General features: G+C 42.9%; 1 protein-coding gene across 1 annotated transcript in view; it reads left to right on the forward strand.

The window, feature by feature from the left end:
• The window catches only part of kcnn4 (potassium intermediate/small conductance calcium-activated channel, subfamily N, member 4), a gene marked incomplete at both ends in the record, with an annotated part of 117733 nt that overhangs the window by 65347 nt on the left and 27150 nt on the right, over window positions 1-25236 (forward strand). Inside the window, one exon of the mRNA XM_080744423.1 lies at window positions 14409-14550. Coding sequence (XP_080600549.1) covers window positions 14409-14550 — 142 coding nt within the window. The remainder of the gene's footprint in view (window positions 1-14408; window positions 14551-25236) is intronic.

The raw sequence follows: 25236 nt of genomic DNA on the forward strand, positions 1-25236 counted from the left end.
GTGTGGGGAGGTCTGCTTTAACCTCTTAGTGTGGGGAGGTCTGCTTTAACCTCTTAGTGTGGGGAGGTCTGCTTTAACCTCTTAGTGTGGGGAGGTCTGCTTTAACCTCTTAGTGTGGGGAGGTCTGCATGTTTTCATTTGGGGCGGCTGTGGCTCAGGAGGTAGAGCAGGCCGTCCAATGATCCGTGGGTCGGCGGTTTGAATCCCAGCTCCTCCTGACAACATGTGGAAGTGTCCTTGGGCAAGACACTGTACCCCACATTGCCTCCAGTTAGTGGGTCGGTACAAGACACTGAACCCCACACTGCCTCCAGTGAGTGGGTCGGTACAAGACACTGAACCCCACATTGCCTCCAGTTAGTGGGTCGGTACAAGACACTGAACCCCACACTGCCTCCAGTGAGTGGGTCGATGCAAGACACTGAACCCCACACTGCCTCCAGTGAGTGGGTCGGTACAAGACACTGAACCCCACACTGCCTCCAGTGAGTGGGTCGGTGTCAGCTTTCCCACCATTGGTGTGTGAATGTGGGAAGTGAGCCCGGAGCCCGGGATCGAACTGGGAACCTTCCGGTTGCTCTACCCCTGAGCCACTACCCCGTCTGCATGTTTTCATACTGCTCCAGGAGGTGATGAACTGAACTCACTGCAGACATGTTGTACCGCGGCTCATTTCACCCATGGACTCATATAGAACACTGGTTCTCAAGGAGTGCCGCGCTGCGAGCTTGTAGATCTGCTTTTTTTTTTTTTTATCATAACAATTTGAGCAAGTCTTTCAATATTTTGACCAGATTCTATAAATGTCTCCGAAATCCGGGGTTCTATATGTTTCTGTCAGTGGTGCTCAAACCTTTTTATGTAAACGACCCCCACAGAAGCAAAATTTGAGTTACAAGCGTTCGCTTTAAAAATACATATATTCGAAGATTTACACACATTTTCACAACTTTTCATTAATAGCAGATCTTCAAGCTCGCAGCTGTGAGCTTGTCTGCTATTTTTCAAGTGGTTATAGTGTTCAAGTGTGAATGGCCCTTAATTCCTGTGCTCTGTTAAACAAACTGCTCACACGCACGCACGCACACACGTACGCACGCACGCACGCACGCACACACACACACACGCACACACGTACGCACGCACGCACACACACATTCCCATGCGTTTACAGAAAGCCCTCGGCTGCAGTCACCACAGAGGCTGTTTGTTCAGTTGAGCCACTGATAAGGCCCGTGTGTCATTGTGTCCGAACAACAGCTAACCTTTACTGTCGCTGCACGATAAGAAAGCTGCTGACATTTGAGTGTCGCCTTCGCCGTTGTTCTTTAACATTCAAATACCTGGAACGCGCCCGAGTCGCGTTAGATTTTAACCACTTTAACCACTATTTTATGCCTTAACCATTGAAAAATAGCAGATATACAAGCTCACAGCGCGGCACCGAGTGCCGCGCTGCGAGCTTGTAGATCTGCTATTTTTAAAAAAAACGTGGAAATGTGTGCAAGTCTTTGAATATCTTTGACCCCGATCTTTGACCCGACTTCCAAATCCTTCCTCTAAATCAGTGGTTCTCAAACTTTTTCATGTCAAGGACCCCCAAAATTACAGGTATTTAGCCACGGACCCCCATCTCAAAATATGTTGTTCCAGGGACCCCCCAGAAGCAAATATTTGAGTTACAAATGTTTGCTTTTAAATAGATATATTCAAAGACTTGCAAAGAAAAATCGTGATATTTCAAAAATAGCAGATCTACAAGCTCGCAGCGCGGCACTCGGTGCCGCGCTGTGAGCTTGTATATCTGCTATTTTTCAATGGTTAAAGCAGTCAATAATCCTAGGCCTAAATGGGTTAAATGCACTGATATTCTCACGTGCTTAAACTACCTGGCCTCACGCCAGGTCGTTAAGATTGTTACAATTATAGGCATTTTAGCAGACGCTCTTTATCCCAGAGTGACCATACAGAAAACAAGGTGTTTACAACAGTTTGTTACACGTAGCAGAGGCAGGATTTCCTTTAATGCATACCTTTAAGAGTTCATACACACCTCTGAGGCGTTGAGGTAATGACCTGTGTGATGACAGGTCTGTGCTGCTTGGCTCCTCAAAGAGGAATACATCTCCATCGTTTCTCCTTCTGCACTCCCACACCATCATCGTAAACATTCACTTGTAGATCGGCTGTTTACAGTTTACACTTACAGTTTAGGCATTTAGCAGACGCTTTTAATCCAAAGCGACTTACAATAAGCAGATAAAACATCACAACAATAAACAAGATAATATGTCAGTACATCAACAGCAATATAACAAATGCAAAAACAAATGCAAAAAGAGAATTGGTGTAGCGGGAAATGCTGGTGGGTCTTGTCTATAGAGCCCTGGTGGACCCCAGGTCCCCAGTCAACTGAGTTTAAGTGATTAAATACAAATATAAATATATGTTCAGCATTTCATCACAGTATGTGAAGCTTAGTGGTCCTGTGTGTACTAGCGCATTAACGAAAAAGTCGACTCAGTCGACTTCATTACACAAGTCGACTCCCACCAGAGAAAGTTAAAGTCGAAAATACTTTCTGTTGTGAAAATAGCAGATCTACATGCTCACAACGCCTCACATCTTCTGCCGATCTGTATGTTTGACAATTTGGCCAATTTTTGAATCGGTGAAAGCCGCTTCCAAGGAGTGGCTTTGTGTGTATCGTGCGTCCAGACTTGAGGATTGGTCAAGCTTCACATGACAATTTGGCCCTGCAGATAAAATCATTCATTCATTCAGAATTCATAAAAATATAGAATTAAAGCACATAGAAAGTATAGATCTAGAACACAGAATGTATTGATCTAGAACACATAGTTCACTTCGAACCGAGGTTTGATTTTAAATTTTAGAGGTATTAAAACGTCCTTAAATTGGCACTTTATAAATGTGCAGATACCCTCTATACACTTAGACTTAATGTTGGTTTATTTACAGTTGAGTGAGAAAACAATGTTTCACATTAAGTTAATCATATGGTGACCCCCCCAAAATAATTGGGGGGTCGTGTGTGATGTGATGACGTCATCAAACGATAAAGTCGACTTCAACTCAACTTTTTCACTGAGTCGAGTCGACTTGCAAAGATCACAAGTCGTTGATGCCCTACTGTGTGTACAGTCATGAGATAACAGAGCAGCTTCAGGATTGTAAAGTTTCATTCTGTGAAAAGTCTTTTGTTCACACAGCTTTTTACCGTGAAAGGAGTAAAGTCCTGGACGTTGTTGCCTGGTCACTTAACGTTTTTCTGTGGTTCATACCAGTGGTGGAAAAAGTACGCACATTCTCAGTGGTGGAAAAAGTACTCACATTTTGTACTTTAGTAAAAGTATCAATACTGCAATGTAGATGTACTCCATTACAAGTAAAAGTCTGGAATTCAAAATGTACTTGAGTAAAAGTATGAAAGTATTGACATCAAAATGTACTTAAAGTACTAAAAGTAAAAGTACAAAATGTTTGAAAATAGCAGATCTACAAGCTCACAATGCGTCGCATCGCGACGCGTTGTGAGCTTGTAGATCGGACATTTTCAAATAGCCAAAGTATAGAATAGGGCTAAAGTGCATTAATGTATGTTTAATAATATAATAATTTATATCTGCAAAGTAACTAGTAACTGAAGTTTTCCAATAATTATAGTGGAGTAAAAGTACAATATTTGGAACCGAGATGTAGTGGAGTAGAAGTAAAAGTACTGAAAACTGGAAATACTCAAGTAAAGTACAAATACCTCAAAACTGTACTTAAGTACAGTACTTAAGTAAATGTACTTAGTTAATTTTTACACCACTGCACATTCTTTACTTGTACCCGAATAAAAGTACGAAAATATTGGCATAAAAAAGTACTTAAAGTAACAAAAGTAAAAGATATCACAATGATATCACAAAAGCCCTTCATGCAAGGGATGGGCAGGCGTTGTAAACCAGCACATGCTATAAACTCTACAGCAGGGTTTCTGTCACAGTGAGACTCAGACATGCTATAAACTCTACAGCAGGGTTTCTGTCACAGTGAGACTCAGACATGCTATAAACTCTACAGCAGGGTTTCTGTCACAGTGAGACTCAGACATGCTATAAACTCTACAGCAGGGTTTCTGTCACAGTGAGACTCAGACATGCTATAAACTCTACAGCAGGGTTTCTGTCACAGTGAGACTCAGACATGCTATAAACTCTACAGCAGGGTTTCTGTCACAGTGAGACTCAGACATGCTATAAACTCTACAGCAGGGTTTCTGTCACAGTGAGACTCAGACATGCTATAAACTCTACAGCAGGGTTTCTGTCACAGTGAGACTCAGACATGCTATAAACTCTACAGCAGGGTTTCTGTCACAGTGAGACTCAGACATGCTATAAACTCTACAGCAGGGTTTCTGTCACAGTGAGACTCAGACATGCTATAAACTCTACAGCAGGGTTTCTGTCACAGTGAGACTCAGACATGCTATAAACTCTACAGCAGGGTCTCTGTCACAGTGAGACTCAGACATGCTATAAACTCTACAGCAGGGTTTCTGTCACAGTGAGACTCAGACATGCTATAAACTCTACAGCAGGGTTTCTGTCACAGTGAGACTCAGACATGCTATAAACTCTACAGCAGGGTTTCTGTCACAGTGAGACTCAGATATGCTATAAACTCTACAGCAGGGTTTCTGTCACAGTGAGACTCAGACATGCTATAAACTCTACAGCAGGGTTTCTGTCACAGTGAGACTCAGACATGCTATAAACTCTACAGCAGGGTTTCTGTCACAGTGAGACTCAGACATGCTATAAACTCTACAGCAGGGTTTCTGTCACAGTGAGACTCAGACATGCTATAAACTCTACAGCAGGGTTTCTGTCACAGTGAGACTCAGACATGCTATAAACTCTACAGCAGGGTTTCTGTCACAGTGAGACTCAGACATGCTATAAACTCTACAGCAGGGTTTCTGTCACAGTGAGACTCAGACATGCTATAAACTCTACAGCAGGGTTTCTGTCACAGTGAGACTCAGATATGCTATAAACTCTACAGCAGGGTTTCTGTCACAGTGAGACTCAGACATGCTATAAACTCTACAGCAGGGTTTCTGTCACAGTGAGACTCAGACATGCTATAAACTCTACAGCAGGGTTTCTGTCACAGTGAGACTCAGACATGCTATAAACTCTACAGCAGGGTTTCTGTCACAGTGAGACTCAGACATGCTATAAACTCTACAGCAGGGTTTCTGTCACAGTGAGACTCAGACATGCTATAAACTCTACAGCAGGGTTTCTGTCACAGTGAGACTCAGACATGCTATAAACTCTACAGCAGGGTTTCTGTCACGGTGAGACTCAGACATGCTATAAACTCTACAGCAGGGTTTCTGTCACGGTGAGACTCAGACATGCTATAAACTCTACAGCAGGGTTTCTGTCACGGTGAGACTCAGACATGCTATAAACTCTACAGCAGGGTTTCTGTCACGGTGAGACTCAGACATGCTATAAACTCTACAGCAGGGTTTCTGTCACGGTGAGACTCAGACATGCTATAAACTCTACAGCAGGGTTTCTGTCACAGTGAGACTCAGACATGCTATAAACTCTACAGCAGGGTTTCTGTCACAGTGAGACTCAGACATGCTATAAACTCTACAGCAGGGTTTCTGTCACAGTGAGACTCAGACATGCTATAAACTCTACAGCAGGGTTTCTGTCACAGTGAGACTCAGATATGCTATAAACTCTACAGCAGGGTTTCTGTCACAGTGAGACTCAGATATGCTATAAACTCTACAGCAGGGTTTCTGTCACAGTGAGACTCAGACATGCTATAAACTCTACAGCAGGGTTTCTGTCACAGTGAGACTCAGACATGCTATAAACTCTACAGCAGGGTTTCTGTCACAGTGAGACTCAGACATGCTATAAACTCTACAGCAGGGTTTCTGTCACAGTGAGACTCAGACATGCTATAAACTCTACAGCAGGGTTTCTGTCACAGTGAGACTCAGACATGCTATAAACTCTACAGCAGGGTTTCTGTCACAGTGAGACTCAGACATGCTATAAACTCTACAGCAGGGTTTCTGTCACAGTGAGACTCAGACATGCTATAAACTCTACAGCAGGGTTTCTGTCACAGTGAGACTCAGACATGCTATAAACTCTACAGCAGGGTTTCTGTCACAGTGAGACTCAGACATGCTATAAACTCTACAGCAGGGTTTCTGTCACAGTGAGACTCAGACATGCTATAAACTCTACAGCAGGGTTTCTGTCACAGTGAGACTCAGACATGCTATAAACTCTACAGCAGGGTTTCTGTCACAGTGAGACTCAGACATGCTATAAACTCTACAGCAGGGTTTCTGTCACAGTGAGACTCAGACATGCTATAAACTCTACAGCAGGGTTTCTGTCACAGTGAGACTCAGACATGCTATAAACTCTACAGCAGGGTTTCTGTCACAGTGAGACTCAGATATGCTATAAACTCTACAGCAGGGTTTCTGTCACAGTGAGACTCAGATATGCTATAAACTCTACAGTAGGGTTTCTGTCACAGTGAGACTCAGGGCGGATTCACACTGCGGTCTCGAGACCGGTCTCGAGGCTACTTGGCAGATGTTTAAACCGGTTTTGACAGTGTGAAGCGTGCGGTCTTCCTCAGAAACGGATAGCCTCGAAACCACCTCAAGAGGTAGTCTCGAGACTGCATTGTGCGACCTCGAGACCGGTGAGCCGCAGTGTGAAGCAACCGGCCTCAAAAACGGTATTGATGTTGAACGTGACCTCATATAATGTCGACGAGTCAGCCGTCGGCACAAATAAACACTGGGTAACAGTTGTCGACATGGCCATGGGATCAGCGACTTCATCTCACAGAGAGATTGCTTGCTTGTAGGACTGTCTTCTAAAATTCGTTTATATGTTTTATATCACCAGTTAGCCTACTACTGTGGTGCGCCTGGACTGGTGTCATGTACTTCCAATTGGGAGAAGTAGCAATTGGCGAACAGTTATTTATTGTCTCGCACCAGCGCACTGAGGCAGGGGTGAAAGTGAGACGGGACGGCCAGAACCGGCGCTCCGTTAAAACATTCGGAACACGGGACTGTAATCTAGGCTGACCTAGGATCAGATTCAGGTCCGTTATTAGCCGCGAGGCAGCGACATGAAGTATGGCTGTAACTGTGAGATGATGGTTATGCTGCTCTGGGATCAGATTTACAGCGGGAGGGGGGGGCTTGGTGCGTGCGTGCATGCATGTGTGTGCGCTGTCGCCCGTCGGGAAAGAAAAGCAGAAAGAGAAAGCACTAGCCTACAAGTTAAACCATGAACTGTTAAACCATGAAAACAAACCGAAAATGACTTACCGCTGTTGATAGAAAATAGCCTAAAAGTATTCCTTTATCCCTGACTTTTGTTTCGATGTTATAGATTCCTTGGCACTGCTTGTGCACTGCTGTGCCTGCTTGACGTGCCATTAATGTGAATATTAAGCCACAAGCGTTTCAGCCATGTTGATTATTAAATAATTAAAATAATAACGTGCGCTGCGCTGCATGTCTCGCTCATCATTCTGCACGTTTATGCGCCTGGAAAATAGCAGATCTACAAGCTCACAACGCGTCGCGGATGCAAGGTCAGTGTGAGCTTGTAGATCAGCGACACAGGTCAATTGATATGCAAATAGGCTTGTTTGTCTTGTCGAGGTGTGGGGGGTGCGAGACCCAAGACCACTGCAACAATGTTCCACACTGCGCTGTCGCGCGTCATTGAATTGTTACACCAACTTTCGTGCCTGAATTTATTGGCAACCACCATCAGCAATGTCGCATAGTTGATGACACTATGTGCATACCGCCACCTATAGGACCGGGCTGTATAGTGCTAGTGATCTCCAGGGAGGCCAGAAGGTCTGCCAATGTGAATGCTGGCCAGCGTGAACCAGCAACCGGTTTCAGAATCAGTTCTAATCAAACGGATTGCAGTGTGAATCCGCCCTCAGACATGCTATAAACTCTACAGCAGGGTTTCTGTCACAGTGAGACTCAGACATGCTATAAACTCTACAGCAGGGTTTCTGTCACAGTGAGACTCAGACATGCTATAAACTCTACAGCAGGGTTTCTGTCACAGTGAGACTCAGACATGCTATAAACTCTACAGCAGGGTTTCTGTCACAGTGAGACTCAGACATGCTATAAACTCTACAGCAGGGTTTCTGTCACAGTGAGACTCAGACATGCTATAAACTCTACAGCAGGGTTTCTGTCACAGTGAGACTCAGACATGCTATAAACTCTACAGCAGGGTTTCTGTCACAGTGAGACTCAGACATGCTATAAACTCTACAGCAGGGTTTCTGTCACAGTGAGACTCAGATATGCTATAAACTCTACAGCAGGGTTTCTGTCACAGTGAGACTCAGACATGCTATAAACTCTACAGCAGGGTTTCTGTCACAGTGAGACTCAGACATGCTATAAACTCTACAGCAGGGTTTCTGTCACAGTGAGACTCAGACATGCTATAAACTCTACAGCAGGGTTTCTGTCACAGTGAGACTCAGACATGCTATAAACTCTACAGCAGGGTTTCTGTCACAGTGAGACTCAGATATGCTATAAACTCTACAGCAGGGTTTCTGTCACAGTGAGACTCAGACATGCTATAAACTCTACAGCAGGGTTTCTGTCACAGTGAGACTCAGATATGCTATAAACTCTACAGCAGGGTTTCTGTCACAGTGAGACTCAGACATGCTATAAACTCTACAGCAGGGTTTCTGTCACAGTGAGACTCAGATATGCTATAAACTCTACAGCAGGGTTTCTGTCACAGTGAGACTCAGATATGCTATAAACTCTACAGCAGGGTTTCTGTCACAGTGAGACTCAGATATGCTATAAACTCTACAGCAGGGTTTCTGTCACAGTGAGACTCAGATATGCTATAAACTCTACAGCAGGGTTTCTGTCACAGTGAGACTCAGATATGAGACCCACAATACACAACAGACTTCAGAGGCAGAGCGCAGAACCGGTTCTGGCTCCACAGGGGCCCTAAGCAGGATTCTGCTATGGGGCCTTCTGATTATCAGTGAAACATGTGGGCTGTTTGAAGGTAGAAAGAGGAATATCAACATTAGGGTAGAGTCAGGGTTCCCCAATTAGTTTTCCTCAAGGGCCGAATCATGTCTAGGGTACCAAGCCGAGGGCCACAACATTGCAGGGGGCGACGGTGGCGTTCCCGCTACTCCAGCGACAGTTCAGATATCGTCGTTGTCGGGTGAAAATCAGACCCAAAACCGTTCGTTTTGCATTTATAATTTTTTTAATTATTTAAACTAGTAAAAACAGACGATCTACAAGCACACAACGCCTTGCGGTGCGATGCGTTGTGTGCTAGTAGATCTGCTGTTTTCACTACTTTTGTGCGACGGCCTTGTATGATTTGCGAAAGAACATGCAAATTTGGAGATACGAGATTTCCACCCCACAATAATGATATACTGGTGTTGTTGCTGCTCTTATACCACCATTATTACTGGGGTTGGTGGGGGCCAGACAGTAGCCCCCTGCGGGCCGCAAATGGCCCGCGGGCCGCCTATTGGGGAACTATTGTAGGGTATTGGGGAACTATTGTAGGGTAGTCATGACAGTCACATGGATGTAGTGCTACTGCTAAGTAAGAGCTGTCATCTAAACAAAACGGCCTCTTGCTTAAGCAAAATGCAAATCCCACTGACTAAAACTGCATCACTGCATGTAAGCTTGTAGATCGACTATGTTCCCATAAAATAGGGCTAAAGAGTGGTTTATGTATGTTTGATAATATCCTAATGAATGGTAAAGTAACAAAGGTTTTCAAATGAATTTTTAGTGGAGTAAAAGTACAACATTTAGATCCGAGATGTAGTGGAGTAGAAGTAAAAGCAGCAACACATAACTAAATTTGTTCGAAAGTACAGTACTTAAGTAAATGTACTTATAGTTACTTTATACCACTGCACACACCTCACAACAAGTCAAGAACCCACAGCAGCAAGTTAGCAACAACAAACAAACAGAACCAAAAACCAACCAACAGCAGAAACAAATCACAGACAATCGTCACAGAGAAAGAGCGCACTGAAGACTACAGCTACTGTCAGCGACAGACAGCGAGTGAGGAGAGATTACAAAACAGCAGCAGTACAAGTGTCCAGCCGTGACACGCAAATTAGGCAGCAGGCTAACACGCAACTCAAAGCCCTTGCATATCGCCGCTAAAGCAGCACAACGTGGCTCCATCGCACAACACAAGTTACAACTGACAGTGCAAGTTAAATGTTTATTTACCTGTTTGCTGTTGCCGCAGTTCTGTTTGACGCTTTTTCTTGTTCTTTTTCTCATATCCAGAAAGATAAACGTGCATCGTCAATCCGAAAGTAAACAAACACTAGTCTCTGAAAGGGGGGGGGGGGGGGGGGGGCGGGGCGGAAACTCCCAAAGAGTTTCAGTCAAGAAATGTTGTCTCCTTTTTCTTTTTGGCCAATGGGACAATGGCATAAGTCAATGGCCGTAAGTCTATATGCAAGGTTTAATCAGAGATGTCTCATTCAGGTCTGACGAAGGCTCTTAGCCGAAACGCGTAAGCGTTCCTTTTTGGTGTGTGCCAATAAATAAGTGGAAATGTGAGTACTTTGTCCTCCTGATTTAAACATTAGGGATGTGCTACCTTTTTGGAATTTAATTCCTATTTTTTATGTCTCATTCAGGCTAAGATACAGGGACGTGCTGGCCATTAGGAAAATCGGGACAACTTCCGAATGGCCGATTCATTCCCGGCCTGGACCTGGTCCAGGCCGGCCATTTGGAAAAAAATAAAAATAAAATGTCGGCCTTCGTTCCATTTTGGGGGCTGGGCGGCCAACAAAGTAAATCGTCACTGTCGGGCAGAAACCTTGTATCTCCAAGTTTCAAATTTGTAATTTCTTTTCGCAAAGCAAAGCCCTGCTTCATCATACAAGGCCGTCGCACAAAATTTGTGAAAACAGCAGATCTACAAGGACACAACGTGTGCTTGTAGATCGTCTGTTTTCACTAGTTTAAATCATTTTTAAAATGATAAATACAAAACAAACGGTTTTGGACATACAAGGTTTCCACCCGACAACGACGAAATATAACTCATGTAATTGGGCCACTGGCTTGTCAGTGTCACTTGTCATGATCTGAAATGGCAAATCTTTGAGTAGCAGGCAGAGCGGGTCAGATGCACATGAACAGGACCAGAAACATGACACCACAACAACATCTAAATGATCTGGCGAGGGAACACAGGGAAGTGAGCTTTTAAATAGACACAGGACTGACACGTGATTGGCTACAGCTAAACAAGACACAGGTGAACATAATTGCGAATCACAGGACAGGTGGGACAAGGCAGGTAACGGCAACAAGGCAAAACAGGAAACACTGGGACATCACTACAAAATAAGGGTATAAATACACCAGTTCATGACAGTGTCATGAAGTGGGTGACGGGCAGGGGTTTTCAAAGTGGGTGACGGGGCACCCTGGGGTGCCGTCCGTGATGCCAGTCCAGGGGTGCCGCGAGATAATTTGATAATATTTGGAATTCATCAATATCATTATATCAATATCACTTCACTATGCTTAGTAAAATAGACCTGATTTGCACTTTACTTGATGAGTTATTTTAACTCTCTCTCTTCACCAAAAATAGCAGATCTACAAGCTCACAACGCGTTGTGAGCTTGTAGATCGGCTATTCTTGGTGAACCTTCCCCCCAGAATAGGCATGCTGGGGTTCAAGTGGTTAAAAGTCAAGTATAAGGCTATTTTTCTGATGGAAACATTTATATATATTATATTTATATAGATATTTCTCCAATGGGATGTAAGATTTAAGAATCTAAAAATGAACAGTGTAATTCAGGGGTGCCGCGGATGAAGACGTTTTTTACAGGGGGTGCCCTGAGTCAAAAAGGTTTGAAAACCACCCTAGGGTGCCATGACACAAGTCCAGGGGTGCCTCAGAATAGTTATACTATCACGTCAGTTTAACCACTTAGAGCAGGGGTGGGCATGCAACTTTATGATGAGAGGGCCACTATATCTCCACCTTCACTCCAGAGGGCCACATATGTCCTACTTTGTCATATCTCATAAAAATCGCTGCGATGCGTTTTGAGCTTGTAGATCAGCTATTTTTGCTTCATTTGAATTGGAATCCTGAATTCTTTTTTGTTATTTTTTAATTGGAATCCTGAAATGTAGCATTTTGATTTAATTTCAAACGCATTTAGTTATATAGTCATATTACATTCATGAGTTTGAATACAAATACATTGGACATAAAAAAAAAAGACATTTGAATACTACTATAGCCTACTAGTCATTAAGCTACTAATATAAACTGACAGAATTAAAGCAAGTCATGTTTGGAATTGTAACAGCTGAAATCAATAATATATCAGTATTCCGGTATTAACTTGAGGGCCGCATTAAGTGAAGGTGGGGGCCGCATGTGGCCCCCGGGCCGCCAGTTGCCCATGTATGACCTTAGAGCCTTTATGCTTAGTGAAATGGAGCTGACATGAATGCAATGTGACTGTAAAGCAATCATTGCGACCGTCAGGTCGCAGTTACTGTCAAAACCTCGACCAGCTGTCCGTCAGTCTGTCAGTCAGTCTGTCACACGTCACACTTTTGCCCTGCTCATATCTCCGCAACCTTTGCCCCGATCCATGCCAAATTTTGCACACACACTCCTTGCCTGCCAAACCACAACTTCCACCCATCAATTCTCACATGGCCCTCTTCTAGCGCCACCATGAGGCCGATTCTTGCAAAACACATTTTTGGACACTGCTCCTACAATTTTTGCCCTAAAATCACGCAAATCGGTACACAGTATGTCTACACTCATCTCATCAACATTGATCTGTCCGATTTAGTGCCACCTTCAGGCCGATTTTTTAAAACACATTTTTGGACACTACTCCTACAGATTTTGCCCTAAAATCACACTGCGACCTGATGGTCGCTTATCTCCCGATTAGGGAGTCTTACTGGTGTAATTCAGTGTTATTTACGTGGGTGAACCTGAGCCAAAAAAAAACGTTTGAGAACCACTGCTCTACATTGGATAAGTGTCCCTGTCAAACCAGTAAGACACCCTAAGGGCGAGAAGGGCCTGGGTGACAGCAGACTGCTGGGCGAGCGCTGGCGCTTTGGCATGGGATCAACTTTGACCAAAAAAAAAGAATGCACAGACCTGGTTGGTTGAACTCAGTCGGTGCCATATTTAAAGTGGGGACCTCTTGTATTGCCGGTTCACCAACAAAGGGTTAAAACAATAGTGTGCACGCTGGTGCACACATTCGTGCACAGATCATGCACTATGTATGTGCATGCTTTTCACAGCTTTCAAACAAAAAAATCCGCTTGGAAATCCGTTCAGGCATTCAGGAGAAGGCTGCCCTTATGTTTTCTTCAAATGTAAACAAACATGGCTGCCATGTTTGAAAGATGGGGTTGGTATGGGGGTTAAACATGCAATTTTGCGATCGCGATCATGCCTAGTACACTGTTGGAGGTCCATTTTTTTTTTTTTTTTTTTTTATTATTTAAAAAAAAAAGACGTCCAGAAGACGTCTGGCAGGGAGGTCCATAGTGAAAAAGACGTTTTTATTATAAAAACGACTTTTTTGGCAGGGTATGAGTTAAGCTAGACAAAATGTGGTCAAAATGGGGCCATATTTTCCCATATATGGAGATGACTCTGACGTCTGACATCATAGATGTTGGATGTCATAAACCACATGAGACAAATATGTCCGTATATGGGCTTAATATTGATGACATCAGGGAACTCCATATATGGGCATAAAAGTGTCTTTTGAATCCTTCAAAGGTTTTTTGAAAAACCTATGTTTTTATGTCAGCAATCTGGCCAGCCATCGTTAAAGAAAAGGTCCTTTTTACTTAAATGGAGCTCAGTTAGTCTGTTATTGAGAGACTACTATGTCAGTGGTTCTCAAACCTTTTCATGTGAAGGACCCCTAAAATGATATGTATTTGGCCACGGACCCCCATCTCAAAATATATAGTTCCAGGGACCACACCCAGAAGCAAAATTTGAGTTAAAACGTTCGCTTTGAAAATGCATAATATTCAAAGATTTGCACACATTTTCACAACTTTTTCCAAAAATAGCAGATCTACAAGCTCGCAGCGCGGCACTCGGTGCCGCGCTGTGAGCTTGTATATCTGCTGTTTTTCACTGGTTAAAGCATTCAATAATTCTAGGCCCTGAATGGGTTAAGGACAGCGCTGCTCTCTCTGGCCCCCCCTGCAGGCAGACGTCAGAACTGACCAGCACCAGGAACATGGACGTGGCGCTGTGGCTGATCGCCATCACCTTCCTGACCGTGGGATACGGCGACGTGTCGCCTCAGACCAGCTGTGGCAAGACGGTCTGCCTGTTCACCGGAGTCATGGTGGGTGGAAGGATGTTTTTCATTTGTTTGTAGTTAAAGGGATATTACACTTTCAAAGTCATGTTATCGTCTAATCAGGCTTTTATGAACACCCTGAACAGTTTTTAATTTGCTTGATTCAATATTTAGATATTTGATGTAAATGTTACCAGGCCCGACACGCCCAGGCCCTCTCCACATACACACCCATTGTAACTTCAAACTCCATTTTAACCGTGATAAATTCATTAAAAACAACCATTATTTTTTCTGGTGACTCAAACTACCCTCCTAATACGTGAGCAGGCCGTGTTTTTTCGATAACTTTTTTCATTTATTTTTAATAATCCATTTTTGTATTAAATCTTTTTCATTTTCCCAAATAATTATTAAAAATTAATGAAAAAAGTTATCGAAAAAACACGGCCTGCTCACGTATTATGAGGGTAGTATGAGTCAACAGAAAAAACAACGGGTGTTTTTAATGAATCTATCATGGTTAAAATGGAGTTTGAAGTTACAATGGGTGTGTATGTGGAGAGGGCCTGGGCGTGTCGGGCCTGGTAACATTTACATCAAATATCTAAATATTGAATCAAGCAAATTAAAAACTGTTCAGGGTGTTCATAAAAGCCTGATTAGATGATAAAATGACTTTGAAAGTGTAATATCCCTTTAATATCATATTGTTTTTATTGATACATACAGTATATATGGACTGTTTGACACCGAGGCCTAGCTATGGACTGTGTGACATAAGTGGCGTTTCCATAAACCCTTAATGCGCATTATGACAAAGGCAGAATTTTCTTCCTATTTTCGAATAAGCTTATGGAAACATGGCTACTGTCTCCATGCTTACTGTTTGGACTTACAGGTCACTGAAACATGGCTACTGTCTCCATGCTTACTGTTTGGACTTACAGGTCACTGTAATAAGCTTATGGAAACATGGCTACTGTCTCCATGCTTACTGTTTGGACTTACAGGTCACTGTAATAGGCTTATGGAAACATGGCTACTGTCTCCATGCTTACTGTTTGGACTTACAGGTCACTGTAATAGGCTTATGGAAACATGGCTACTGTCTCCATGCTTACTGTTTGGACTTACAGGTCACTGTAATAGGCTTATGGAAACATGGCTACTGTCTCCATGCTTACTGTTTGGACTTACAGGTCACTGTAATAGGCTTATGGAAACATGGCTACTGTCTCCATGCTTACTGTTTGGACTTACAGGTCACTGCATTTACACCTTGATTTTTCACCCCCAAAAGGATTAAATGGAAGGGTAGATCCACAATATTCATGGTAGTTAGGTTGGTTACAATGTTATACTCCGTACAAAGACTTGCTACGGTATCTGTGCAGACTAGTGCTTGCTCTGCCATCATATAGTTAATATTACTGTATCGTGATTTTTGCATATTAATCAGGAGCAATCTAACAGTATGATGGTGTAAGCACTGCACAGATAGCAAGTCTTTGTACACAGTAAGATTGCAACCTAACTTACCTTGAATATCGTTCTATTTATCGTTCTATTTAATCCTTTTGGGGATGTTGATGTTGTCATCTGCACATTTGTCAATTTAAAAGAAATTGGTTGAACAGAACTCATATTTTAGGACCATCGCTCCATTGTTCACAATGACATACTTTATGGCATAGACGGCCCCTCTCATGGCCTCTCATTATCCATACTAGAGGTGTGCGCCCGCCTCGCCCTTTTTATAGTAACCTGACCAATCATGGACATGGTCTGGTCAGAGTGTCATGTGAAGCCACCAATCCTCAAGCTTATCAGACATATGCCTGTTTGTAGCCTCGCGTAGCCAGGCTTACTCATCTGCGAAGAGAAAAGCCTGGTGACAATATCAGGCAGAGACTGTTCAACTTCCGCCGTGAGAATTCCAACAGAAGACTACAACGCATGACGTAACTTCCGTTAAACACAGCACTTCCGCCACTTCCGCTAGAACCAACCGGAAGTCATATTGTGATAGATAATGATAATGATAATGATGATAATGATAGTTACCTACTCCTCCCGCGGGGGAAATTCGGGTATCGCAGCCCAACCCAGCTGCGTTTTTTCAGCTTAACCCAGCTGAACCCTTATGAGGCAGCCCACAAGGAGCGCAAGGGGGGGAGCAGTGATAGCTGGAGCGGGGGATCGTACCTGCGACCTCTGGGGTCTCCGGAGTCTTAGGTATGGACACTAACCACTCAGCCATCACTGATCCAGGGTGGCCTGTTTGTGTCCATCTGGCATATGCTATGCTATGCTATATCCTACTGTATCGAACCTGTTTTGTCGTCAGCGCAGACACGCAGTGCAGACATGCAGACGCACAGCGCACTGCGCGCAGACACGCAGACATAGTTTTCCCTAATTTACAGATAGATAAATATCCAGCCGTACAACCTGGATGACATCACTCTAAATGTTCACAAGACAGGTGTGACATCAGAAGAAGGAGTGACATCATAATACAATATAAAATCACACCCGTGTGAACTGAGCGGTGGTTTACCCACCAACCACCAACTAACTGTACTGTATACTGTACTCTACTCTACTGTACCTAACTGTACTGTACTGTACATATTCTGTGTTCTATATCTATGAATTCGATGTGTTCTAGATCTATGAATTCTGTCACCTCCCCCCCGCCCCCACCCCCCCCAGGCTAGTCTCAACAGCACCCTCTTACCCACCAACCCCTCCCCCCTTCCCCCCTGTGTGTGTGTGTGTGTGTGTGTGTGTGTGCGTGTGTGTGTGTGTGCCTGGCCTGGCCTGGCCTGAAAACAGCGCCCCTCCCTTAACATGTGTGGTCATAAAAGGTACTACACCAGGCTTGAGGCTACATACAGACCCACCCACATACACGGATACACGGATACACGGATACGCGGATACACACACGGCCACTCTATGGAGACGGTGTGACCACCGCTCAAAAACAAGACAGAGTTCAAGAAGGGAGCTTTCTATTAAACCCATGGATAACAAGTGTGCACATGGAGAGTATATGATGTGCTGGTGCAACCACACTTGAAACTTCCCAGAATTGCACCTTTCTAGTTTTATTGTATTTTATGAGGGTGGGTTGCGGTGACGTCCCCCCCCCCCTCCCCCCCTCCCTCAGACAGTCTGTGGAAAACTTTAATGAGTTGTAATCTAGGTCTCCTACAGAGACAGATACTTCATTTTGTATTTATTTAATTGTTATTGTAACATTTCTCCATATTATAAATCAGTGGTTGTCAAACATTTTCATGTGGAGGACCCCCAAATGAATATGTATTTATTGGCCAATAGTTTTGACCCCGCACTTTGAGAACTGTTCGAACTAATACGATAAATCAATAAAGTGGAAAGCTAGTAGTAATTAGACGCGTCCACGTCCCTGGGTCTAACGTGGTTAAAATGAGGTTTGTTTTAGTCTTCACTGAAACAAGATAAAGCACCTGCCTCCTCCCTTCTCCAGGACGACCTGGAACGGACAGAGAAGGAACAGTGAGTTTTTAATGAGCTGTAATGAGAGCTTCCATGTCAGATTGAGTTTTATGTCATTTTCCACCTTTCTTTAACCCATTTAGGCCTAGAATCATTGAATGCTTTAACCAGTGAAAAATAGCAGATATACAAGCTCACAGCGCGGCACCGAGTGCCGCGCTGCGAGCTTGTAGATCTGCTATTTTTGAAAAAGTCATGAAAATGTGTGCAGATCTTTGAATATATTTTCAAAGCAAACGTTTGTAACTCATATTTTGCTTCTAGTAGTCTCTCAAGAACAGACTAACTGAGCTCCAGTTGAAGTGAAAAGGACCTTTTCTTTGACGATGGCTGGCCAGATTGCTGACATAGAAACATAGGGTTTTTCAAAAAACCTTAGAAGGATTCAATAGACACTTATAGAATCGGGGCAAAATTCAAATTTTCACGATTTTTCAAAAATAGCAGATCTACAAGCTCGCAGCGAGGCACTCGGTGCCGCGCTGTGAGCTTGTATATCTGCTATTTTTTAATAGTTAAAGTTGTACTATGTAACTTTTTTTATAAAACAAATCTTAAAATTCTCCTAACTATTAAATCACAAAAGTTTTAGAAGATCCGCGCCGTGAATTTCAGCCTGTAAAGCCTTCTCTGTATGTAAACTGAGATCCTTGCCGTGGACCGGATCTCGCGCCAAAATTGCGTCATCACACTACCGGCCAATCACAGCGAGGGTTATACAACTGCCGGCCAATCACAGCGCATCTTGAAGTGGGGTCGCTATGGCAGCCATATTTGTTGTCGCCCGTTTGTACCATCCCTTCTCTAGGTAATTTCGCCTACCAGGCAGGGTGAAGGAGTCCGTATCTCTGGAATTACTGAACGCACAGGAACAAGGGACCCCTTAAAAGATAGATCTCAGCGAGGTGGAGGCAGACGCGGGGGTCTGAAGGTACGAAAAACGTCCGAAAGACGCGGACGCGACCGCGGTTTGCTATAGGGCTAATGACCACTAGTTGGGCATCTTACACAGTATGGCTTTAAAGCATAAGATAATGATACCCAATAATGTGTACCCGAATACATGTAATCTTGGGGGTCCTTGACATGAAGTTTGAGAATCACGGATTTAGAAGTGGCCGTACCTATGTTCCCCAGGTTCTATGTTCCCCAGGTTCTATGTTCCCCAGGTTCTATGTTCCCCATTTACCCCCCCAAAAAAGGTTCTATGTTCCCCAGGTTCTATGTTCCCCATTTACCCCCCCAAAAAAGGTTCTATGTTCCCCAGGTTCTATGTTCCCCATTTACCCCCCCAAAAAAGGTTCTATGTTCCCCAGGTTCTATGTTCCCCATTTACCACCACAAAAAAGGTTCTATGTTCCCCAGGTTCTATGTTCCCCAGGTTCTATGTTCCCCATTTACCACCACAAAAAAGGTTCTATGTTCCCCAGGTTCTATGTTCCCCAGGTTCTATGTTCCCCATTTACCACCACAAAAAAGGTTCTATGTTCCCCATTTACCCCCACAAAAAAGGTTCTATGTTCCCCAGGTTCTATGTTCCCCAGGTTCTATGTTCCCCATTTACCCCCCCAAAAAAGGTTCTATGTTCCCCATTTACCCCCACAAAAAAGGTTCTATGTTCCCCAGGTTCTATGTTCCCCATTTACCACCACAAAAAAGGTTCTATGTTCCCCATTTACCACCACAAAAAAGGTTCTATGTTCCCCAGGTTCTATGTTCCCCAGGTTCTATGTTCCCCATTTACCCCCCCAAAAAAGGTTCTATGTTCCCCAGGTTCTATGTTCCCCAGGTTCTATGTTCCCCATTTACCACCACAAAAAAGGTTCTATGTTCCCCATTTACCCCCACAAAAAAGGTTCTATGTTCCCCGCTCAACTTACAATAGTTTCTAGGTTCATTTTTTTGTGTGGGGAACATACAGTAGATCCTGTTTTTGGTTGAGAGGGGAACATAGAACCTTTTGGGGGGGGGGGGGGGGAGCATAGAACCTGGGGAACAGGGTGGACCCCTTATAGAATCGAGTCAAAATATTCAAAGACATTCAAGATGTTTTAATAGTTAAAGCACATAAAAGCAGGTCAAAGTAATAATGCATTCCAGAAAGTGACTTATCCTTGACCGTCTGTGTCTGAACGACACCACGGTGTTCTCCTCCTCTCATGAAACTATAAACTAGGGGTGTAACGATACATGTTAATAGCGATTTGATACATATCACGATACATGGTTGACGATACGATACATGGACGATATTGGTTCATTCATGGCGATACGTTACGATTCGATTTAATTATTTAAAATCGATATAGTAACTATTTAGCAAAGAAATTAAATCTGTGTGAAAGGTGTGGATAGTGCAGGTTTTTAAGGGAAACATGTATTATTATGGATATAAATAAGTAAACACAGTGATTATCTGCCAAATACATGGACATTGTATATTGACAAACCTGCACCTTGACATGAACCCAGAGATTACAAACATTTATCGATACACCAGTGTAGCTATATGGAATGGAAAAGTAATTAAACCCCTCCTTTTAAAATGTTCTTCTTAAAAATGCTAAATACAATGCACAATAGGTAGTATCGATACAATCGATTCTTTGCACTGCCGATTCGATACGATACAAAATAAAACGACACGATTTGATTTTAGCTGTTTTCATTTCGATATACTTCGATTTTTTAAGTTAAAAACGATATTTCGATGCAGTTACTATATCGTTACACCCCTACTATAAAGCATTCAAGGTTCTGCTGTTGGAGACGGATGGTGTTTTCTCTCCTCTCTGTTCTAATGAGCTGGACGGTAGTGGCGTCAGTTCAGAAAAAGCTAAGGTATGGCAACATGGCGCGCGTGCAAGACACCAGTCATGTATACCTTAGCAACAGGCATGATACATTTATTTTAAGAAGTACATTCTATTTTTCCCCCCGTTTCTACAGTTTCTTGTGCTGGATATGGCAGCCTGAAATGGTTGTTCAAGTGCAGCTAAACTTGGCATGCTAGTGCCACAATTAACAATAATGCATTGCACCTGTGCAGCTGACCTGCGGAACCTGGGAATATACCATTCTGTCAAGATGGGGAGAATATAATTATAATACCTTGTTAAAATGACCATTTTGTTAAATGGGTTAGGGTTAAGGTTTGTAGTTATTTTACTGTAATTTAACAACATAATAACCAGCACAGATAGACAAAGAGACATTCATGGATTTATATTTAAAATTAACTTTTATGTTCCCCCCCCCCTGGACCCAGGGTATGGCAACTGCATTGCAGCTGCATTGCCATACCCAATTGCCCATCTCCAGTATTGACTTGATTATGCTTAGTTCAGAGTGGTACAACGCATCACGTTGTAAAAGGGACCCAAATTTAAACAAAACAAAGGCGGTCTTGCGTTTTTGAGCGGTGGTAAACCGCTCCATAGAGTGGCTGTGCGTGTGTCTGTAGCCTTTATCCTCAGCGATTTGCCCTAGCAAAACGTGTGTGTGTAGCATAGTCTGTACATCCTAGACTCAAATCCTAGTCTGAAGACGTTATGCAAGCACGACCACCGCTCACTTCACATTGGGTGTGATTTTTTATCCTTTTAGTTGACCTTGTACTTGTGAACTGTACAGTACTGTCCCGTACCTTTTCCAATGCAAACCTCTAATAAGATCTTCATCAATCAATCAATCAATCAATCAATCGATCAATCAATCAATCAATCAGTCAATCAAATGATTGATACTGATATTGAACCAAATGGACCCTCAAGCCCGGGTCTGTAACTTGATTCATTGGCATCTCGACCTGAAATAGAACTTTGTTTTTTATAAAGATCCATCTGAAGATATGGGGAGACGCTGTTATGTTGTGTTAAGAGTCTCTTTTCATTGGTTTCATTGGGGTGCCGTGACGGCAGTCCAGGGGTGCCGCGAGATTTTGGACACTTGAAAAAATATTTAGCATCATTTGGAACTTGAAGTACAAAGTTATTTTCTGTCAGTTCAAACCAAAATGGCTGTTATCTCAACGTTTTCCTGGCAAACATAATCACTAAAATATCGTCACTGTCGGGAAGAAACCTCGTATCTCCAAGTTTCAAATGTGTACGTCTTTTGGTAAAGCAAAGCCCTGCTTCATCATACAAGACCGTCGCACAAAACAAGACCGTCGCACAAAACAGCCGATCTACAAGCACACAACGCCTCGCATTAGATCTGCTGTTTTCACTAGTTTAGTATATTTTATAGATGATCAATACAAAATGAACGGTTTTGGACATACAAGGTTTCCACCCGACAACGACGATATGCTATAAATATAAGGTGCTGGGAGTGAAATGTAGGGGTGCCTCGGATTAAATAAATATTTATGGGGTGCCCTGAGACAAAAAGGTTTGGGAACCCCTGCTGTACACTGTACACTGAACCACTTTCACTTAAAGGGGCACTCCACCACTTTTCAACCTATGTTCATATAATTGGTCCTCACTCAAAATTTCCTTTTTTTTTTTTTCTCAGAGGAGGGCTATGGGCAGGTCAGAAACCCATCGTCTTGTGACATCATCGATTGCCAATCCAGTTTAAAAAAACTGCAGGCTTTCTATTCCTGAAAAGTTGCAATTTTAAAGTGGAAGCCATTGTTCTCGCGATAATAAAAATCTAAATATTTTTTTCAAAAATATTGATTAATATTTTTTGGGGGAAAATGATGATGTCACAAGACGATGGATTCTGAACTTCCCACAGCTCTCCTAGGAGACTTGGACTGAGTAGAATTTTTTTTGATATTTTATTATGAACATTAGTGAGGACCTATTATATGAAGACAGGTTGAAAAGTGGTGAACTACTCCTTTAATAATAAGAATATGAAATAGCAAAACAGCGGAGATTGTAGATCTGCAATTTTTTGCTACTTTTGTGTGAATTCTAACATGATTAAAGTAGGGAATTAATTTATATGAGTGGAAAAAAGCAGACTATCTCTCTCTCTGTCTCTCTCTCTCTCTCTCTCTCTCTCTCTCTCTCTCTCCCCTTGTTTTTATAAGCTTTCCCCGTTTTCAGGGGAAAACTTTCCGCCATGCAGATCCATTTTTAGGTGCTTTACAGCCCTTGGCATGGCCCGCTGCATGGCCAGGGCGGTGCCAACCTGTGCCCGTTGGTCTGGAAAGAAAACAACTCTTTTCCTACATCCTACTGGGTGGTGGCGAGGGTCTCACACCTGGAGACCCCCTGATGTCTTATCACTGTGCCTCTCAAAGCCTCTCATATCAAGGACCCCCATAAGCTTACAGACCTGTCAAAGCCTCTCATATCAAGGACCCCCATAAGCTTACAGACCTGTCAAAGCCTCTCATTTCAAGGACCCCCATAAGCTTACAGACCTGTCAAAGCCTCTCATTTCAAGGACCCCCATAAGCTTACAGACCTGTCAAAGCCTCTCATTTCAAGGACCCCCATAAGCTTACAGACCTGCCAAAGGGTTGTTTAGATTATGAAAAGTCACCTTTGGACTTGGGCATTCACCAAATATTAGAATATTCGAATATCAAATTCTTCTTTAAAGGAGTAGTTCACCCCCAAAATGACTTTTTTTTCTATTGATTACTCATGCCATGGAGAGTAGAGTTCAATAATATTTTTTGTTTTTTGTCGCATTCCTAAGACATAAATGTGATAACAATAAATTTACCCCCATTCATTTCGGATGGTGACCCGTTTCAAAACGGGTCACCATCCGGAATCAATGGGGGTAAATTTACTCAAATCAAATTTTGTCTTAGGAATGTGACAAAAAACAAAAAATATTATTGAACTCTACTCTCCATGGCATGAGTAATCAATAGGAAAAAAAAGTCATTTTGGGGGTGAACTACTCCTTTAATATGTTTTCACACTTGCTTTGGCAATGTAAAGAAAACGTATGTTTTCTCATGGCAATGAAGCTTCTTTAAATTGACATTTAATTGAATTGACTTTCTGGGAAAGCTGGGTTTCGCCAACAATGGATCGTTTAAAACTCATCAAGAGCCACGGCTTCTGCACCTGCAGTGCTGCTGGGAACACAGTGTGGGGGGGGGGTCAGTGGGTTCCCCTTTTAGGCTGTGACCCAAACTAGTGACAGATCTACAAGCTCAAAATGTGATGCTTCGCGACGTGTCGAGAGTTTGTAGATCGGCTATTCTTTATTTTTATAACTCAAAATGTTATTATTTTTTTTTTTCACACACAAGTTGCCACCCAAAAAAAAGTAGATCGGCTATTTTAACTTCTTAATTAGTATTCTATTTTATTCATGGAATTTCTCAGATGTCTTTGTTTGTTTGTTTGTTTGTTTGTTTGTTTGTTTGTTTGAAAATGCATACAATTCTTCTATTTCCTCGCTATTTCTAAAAAAAAAAAAAATGCTATTTTTCAAAAGATTTTCCATCTTTTGAAATATATATTTAATTTCTTTGTAGGAAAAGAAAATGGGATTTTGAGTCGTGACCTGCCGGTATAAAGAATTGGGTCATTGAGTGACCCACTGGCTGGTGTAAGGGGTGGAGGGAGCGTAGCGGACAGGGACGTGCTGGCCATTGGGAAAAGCGGGACAACTCCCGAACGGCCGGTTCATTCCCGGGCCATTAGGAAAAAATAAAAAATAAAATGCCGGCCCTCGTTCCATATTGGGGGCTGGGCGGCCAACAAAGTAAATTGTCACTGTCGGACAGAAACCTTGTATCTCCAAGTTTCAAATTTGTACATTGTTTCATTGCTTTTCATTGCTTCATCATACAAGGCCGTCGCACAAAAGTAGTGCAAACAGCCAATCTACAAGCTGCTTGTAGATCGTCTGTTTTCACTAGTTTAAATCATTTTTAAAAATGATAAATACAAAACAAACGGTTTTGGACGTACAAGGTTTCCACCCGACAACGACAAAATATAACTCATGTAATTGGCCCACTGGCTTGTCAATTGTCATGATCTGAAACGTCAAATCTTTGAGTAGCAGCAGCGCTATAGAGAGAGATCTCTCTCTATAGCGCGCAATGATGGCACGCAATGAAGCACGCAATGAAGGCCTCTCCAACTCTTTTTCCCGGGCTGAATCAGGGGCCCAGCACGTCCCTGGTAGCGGAGGTGGAGGGTGGAGGGTGGAGGGTGTGAGGGGTGGAGGGAGCGTGGTGGAGGGTGG

Source organism: Nannobrachium achirus, assembly GCF_963921795.1.
Source record: "Nannobrachium achirus genome assembly, chromosome: 2".
Classification (NCBI taxonomy): Eukaryota; Metazoa; Chordata; class Actinopteri; order Myctophiformes; family Myctophidae; genus Nannobrachium; species Nannobrachium achirus.